General features: G+C 47.5%; 1 protein-coding gene across 1 annotated transcript; it reads right to left on the reverse strand.

Moving 5' to 3' along the window:
- Positions 1 to 475: 475 nt before the first annotated feature.
- LOC120381751 (zinc finger protein 300-like) lies at positions 476 to 1200 on the reverse strand (the record flags this gene model as incomplete). The annotated part of the gene is given in 2 exon segments (XM_039499859.1): positions 476 to 1032; positions 1035 to 1200. Coding segments are annotated over 2 exon segments (723 nt in total), but the record flags the coding sequence as incomplete, so codon positions are not given.
- Between the last annotated feature and the right edge of the window lie 4199 nt (positions 1201 to 5399).

Raw genomic sequence — 5399 nt, forward strand, 5'->3', positions numbered from 1 at the left:
GGACACACGCTCCTACAAGTCAAAAGGAAAGGAGCTGATAGAAAAGATCACAGGACTGACCCCAAAGAAGGGTGAGCTGCAAAAGGCAGAAGCAGGCAACTCATCCGGCAGAGCTGAGAGACCACAGTGAAGATGGTGCAAAGATCACTATATTGGAATTACCAAATGTGATATTTTTAAAACAAATCTTTGGGAAGCCCTAATAAAGGCATTTCTTACAGTTCTCTCCCATTTGGATTTTCTGATATCTAATAGGGAATGACATCTGATTGAAGCTTTTCCCAAATGCAGAGCATGTGTAGGGTCTCTCTCCACTGTGGATTCTACGATGTCTGACAAAGTCTGAGTGCTCAATGAAACTTTTCCCGCACTCAGAGCATGTGTAGGGTATCTCTCACGTGTGGATTCTCTGATGTGTGATAAGGTGTGAGCGCAGACTGAAGCTTTTCCCGCACTCAGCGCATGTGTAGAGCTTCTATCCTGTGTGGATTCTCTGATGTCTGATAAGGTGTGAGCCCCGATTGAAGGTTTTCCCGCACTCAGAGCACGAGTAGGGCCTCTCCCCTGTGTGGATTCTCTGATGTGTGATAAGGTTTGAGAGCTGACTGAAGCTTTTCCCACACTCAGAGCACATGTAGGGCATCTCCCCTGTGTGGATTCTCTGATGTGTGATAAGGCTTGAGCGCCGACTGAAGCTTTTCCCGCACTCAGCGCATGTGTAGGGCGTCTCCCCCGTGTGGATTCTCTGATGTGTGATAAGGCTTGAGCGCCGACTGAAGCTTTTCCCGCACTCAGAGCACGTGTAGGGCATCTCCCCTGTGTGGATTCTCTGATGTGTGATAAGGTTTGAGAGCTGACTGAAGCTTTTCCCACACTCAGAGCACATGTAGGGCATCTCCCCTGTGTGGATTCTCTGATGTGTGATAAGGCTTGAGCGCCGACTGAAGCTTTTCCCGCACTCAGCGCATGTGTAGGGCGTCTCCCCCGTGTGGATTCTCTGATGTGTGATAAGGCTTGAGCGCCGACTGAAGCTTTCCCGCACTCAGAGCACGTGTAGGGCATCTCCCCTGTGTGGATTCTCTGATGTGTGATAAGGTTTGAGCGCTGATTGAAGCTTTTCCCGCACTCAGAGCATGTGTAGGGCTTCTCTCCTGTGTGGATTATCTGATGTGTGATAAGGTGTGAGCGCTGACTGAAGCTTTTCCCGCACTCAGAGCACGTGTAGTTTGTCTCTTCCAAGTTGATTCTCCCATGTGTAATAAGGTCTGAGAGGCTACTGAAGTTCTCCTCTGGCCTCTGCTGAGTCTCAGAGGCTTTTACTTTTTCTCGGAGTGCATGACTCCTGGAAACATTCCTTTGGGTCTTCCAGATAATGTCCCATGTGGTTCTCCTTGCTCAGCATCTTCCTGCTGGGGTTTCTGCTCCTCATTCTTACGCACCATCCTATCACCTGCTGGGAGACAGAGAGAATCCAGACATAGGTCACTCCCTGTGCCTGAGAGAAAGGAAATCTCAGAGACAGGAATTTTAAAGGGATGAACAAACCAAAATATGTGCAGGAGAGATCAAACCTATCAGGAGCTGATTTTCCCCAGAGGAGAGAGGAAGGGATCAGTTTTGGTCTGCATTTCACCAGAACATGCAGGGGGGAAAGTGGGATCAGGTAGGGATCTGCTGCCAGTTGTTAGTCAGGATAGGTGGGAAGCCATGAGTGACATCTACCTAATTATTCCACATCTGCAGGGAACAATCCTGAACTTGGAGAGCTCACAAGGTCTTTGTAGGGCATCCCGAATGTTTCATGTATTCACGGACAGTTTTGACTTGCTTTAACCAAGTCCTCACCTGTGCAGGCAGCTCTTGGAAGCACTTCTTTCTCAGAACCCTGGAGGTCCAGGACCCACGGCTCTTCCCCTCGTTCCAGCTGTGAGACCACATCAGGTTTGGAATTTAGAAACCCTATGCCAGGCAAAGAAAACAAGGGAGGTCAGTGGAATTTGTGGGATACTTGTCACAAAGAATATTCCATGGTTTTAAGCTCAGATCATTTTTAAGCAGTAACATCCCAAGACCAGCTTCCTTGGCTCCAAGTGGCACGAGTTATTATTATTATTAATCATACGCATTACCTTAGTGCCTAAGGACCAACTAACAGTGTGTCTCCATTGTGCTAGGCACAGTACAAATAGTAGAATAGTAGATGGCCAGTGCTCTGAAGAATTTACAGTCTAAATAGACAAGACAGACACAGCATGGGGAAAGGGTAGACCCTGTTAGAATGGCGATATTCAGGCCTGCCTGCAAAGCCTATATTTTAAGAACTTAGGTGTATTTTTATCACTTAGCTAGTTACAGGAGTATGAAAACAAAGAATCAAAATCACAGTCTGCCTGTGTCTGGGCCTTCTCTCACTAGGACAGCCTGAGGCCTTGTTCTTAGGCTAAGGCCTTTGGCTAAGCAGCAGGGGCAGCCATAAGCTGGGAAGCGAAGGGTCACATCCTCACATCCCAAACCAGTCACACTGAAATAAGGTGCTATTGGGCTGTTAGGAAGACAGTCCTGTCTGGATCTTAAGATGGTTAAAGAAACCTTAACTTGATAGCATTCTGTCTGGCAAGAAATCACTTATCAATGGTTGTGGTTGTGAAACCCTCATTTCTGTATTGTTCTATCTTTATGGCCACCACTTTTACATTGTTAATCAGTCTGGTTCTCTAATTGTTTCTCTCTCCTGTATAATTAATGTTGCCAGGTGTAAGTTAATTAGGGTAGTGGTTTATAATTGGTTAGAGCAGGAGTAGGCAACCTATGGCGGCACACGAGCTGATTTTCAGTGGCACTCACACTGACCATGTCCTGGCCACCGGTCCAGAAGGCTCTGCATTTTAATTTAATTTTAAATGAAGCTTCTTAAACATTTTAAAAACCTTACTGACTTTACATACAATAGTTTAATTATGTATTATAGACTTATAGAAAGAGACTTTCTAAAAACGTTAAAATGTATTATTGGCACATGAAATCTTAAATTAGAGTGAATAAATGAAGACTCAGCACACCACTTCTGAAAGGTGGCCGACGCCTGGGTTAGAGAATTATGTCACAATATGTTAGAATTGGTTAGTTAAATTTCAGCACAATTACTGGTTAAGGTATAGCTGAGAATATTACTCTATAAATGGGGTCAAACAGGAGGGGGGGAAGGAAATTGGAATAATAGAATATCAGGGTTGGAAGGGACCTCAGGAGGTATCTAGTCCCACCCCTGCTCAAAGCAGGATCAATCCCCAACTAAATCATCCCAGCCAAGGCTTTGTCAAGCCTGATCTTAAAAACCTCTAAGGAAGGAAATTCTACCACCTCCGTGGGAACCCATCCCAGGGCTTCACCACCCTCCTAGTGAAATAGTGTTTCCTAATATCCAACCTAAACCTCCCCCATTGCAACTTGAAATCATTACTCTTTGTTCTGTCATCTGCTACCACTGAGAACAGTCTAGGCCTGGTCTACGCTGGGGGGGGGTTCGATCTAGGTACGCAACTTCAGCTAGCTGAAGTCGAATACCTTAGTTCGAATTACTTACCCGTCCTCACGCCCGCGGGATCGACGTCCGCAGCTCCCCCGTCGACTCCGCCACCGCCGTTCACGGTGGTGGAGTTCCGGAGTCGACAGGAGCGCGTTCGGAGTTCAATACATCACGTCTAGATGAGACGCGATATATCGAACTCCGAGAAATCGATTGCTACCCGCCGATCCGGCGGGTAGTGAAGACGTACCTCTAGATCCATCCTCTTTGGAACCCCCTTTCAGGTAGTTGAAAGCAGCTATCAAATCCCCCCTCATTCTTCTCTTCTGTAGACTAAACAATCCCAGTTCCCTCAGCCTCTCCTCAGAAGTCATGTGTTCCAGTCCCCTAACCATTTTTGTTGCCCCCCGCTGGATGCTTTCCAATTTTTCCACATCCTTCTTATAGTGTTGGGCCCAAAACTGGACACAGTGCTCCAGATGAGGCCCCATGAATGTTGAATGTTGGTTAGGGGGAGAACGGGAACAGGGACACAGGCCAGGCTCTGCGGCATCAGAGCTGGGAAGGGAACAGACTATATCGGCGTATAGAGATAAGCCCGACTGGTGTGAAGGGCTTTGGAATATGTAATCTTATAGGTGTAAAAATTGTACAGACTATACCACCCTGTGACATCATCAACGAAGTGCCCATTTGTGCCTGGGTAGGGGCCCTGTTCTGGGCGGGAGGATGCAGCAAGGACTCAGGATCGGTGGCCGGGGTCGCTGTGCATAGGAGATGAGGAGGTTATGTGAGGAGGGGGGTAATGAGTGGGAGAGGGAGTTCAAGAGTTAAAAGAATAATATTTGGGGGAAAAAATGTATAATAAAGTGAAACTGAACAGAAATAAAACTGGAGTGGAGGCTCTAAAGCAACAAGGCTTCGGTAGGGATTTGGGGTTAAAGGTCTGGGATCCCCCACAGCTCCAGATCCCCAAACCTCTCCTCCCTCGCACTGACCCACCCACCCCACTTCCTGGGTGCCCTTCCTCCACACTCCCCTCCCCTTCTTCCCATTACTCTCAGCCAGCACCACCTCCCGGCACCTTGAGAACATCTTGTATTTTCTCCTCGTCTCTCACAGCCTCCTACCTCCCTGCTGCTTCTTAGCTCTAACCCTGCACACACCCGCCCCATGTCCTGGCATATCTACTACCCCCCGTCTCCGTCCCTCCCACGGCTCGCTTATCCCTTCACCCATGGGATCCTGAATGGCAACATTACACGCTCTCCTAAAAGAGCTCATCTGACTGTCACACAAGCCAGGCATGAGTCACACACCTATTTACTCAATTTAGAATTCTACAGGCAGCATATTTTCCTCTTAAAATGAGGAAAAGGCATGAAAGCTACAGTGATTAATGTAGTTATGAATGTATTCAATAAGGATACATTCAATGCAATTTTAAAATGACTGACAGCACCAAAAAGGCACATGTCCAAAAATGGTACTAGTGGGTGGGAGATAAGGCAAAAAGGGGGGGCAAGGAAACTTGTCAAAACTTGTATGACGAATAAAGGTATAAAGTTATTACTACTCAGGTTCTTCAGAGACCCCACAGCTTCTAATAACCCAGGGGACAGGACTGCTTACCCAGCGAGGTCACCGTCTCATAGTTCTCCTGCATGACATCCCTGTAGAGGGCTCTCTGAACAGAGTCCAGTAGTGCCCATTCCCCTTGGTGAAATACACAGCCACCTCCTCGAAGGTCACCGGCCCCTGAAAGAGCAAGAGTCCAACACTCAGTACCTGCTGCCCCACTCACAACCCCACTACTCACGGAACAGCAGCACCAGGTAAATGGAAGCTCTGGGAGGCACATGTTAACAGAGTC

Source organism: Mauremys reevesii, linkage group 14 (assembly GCF_016161935.1).
Source record: "Mauremys reevesii isolate NIE-2019 linkage group 14, ASM1616193v1, whole genome shotgun sequence".
In the NCBI taxonomy this organism is placed as follows: Eukaryota; Metazoa; Chordata; order Testudines; family Geoemydidae; genus Mauremys; species Mauremys reevesii.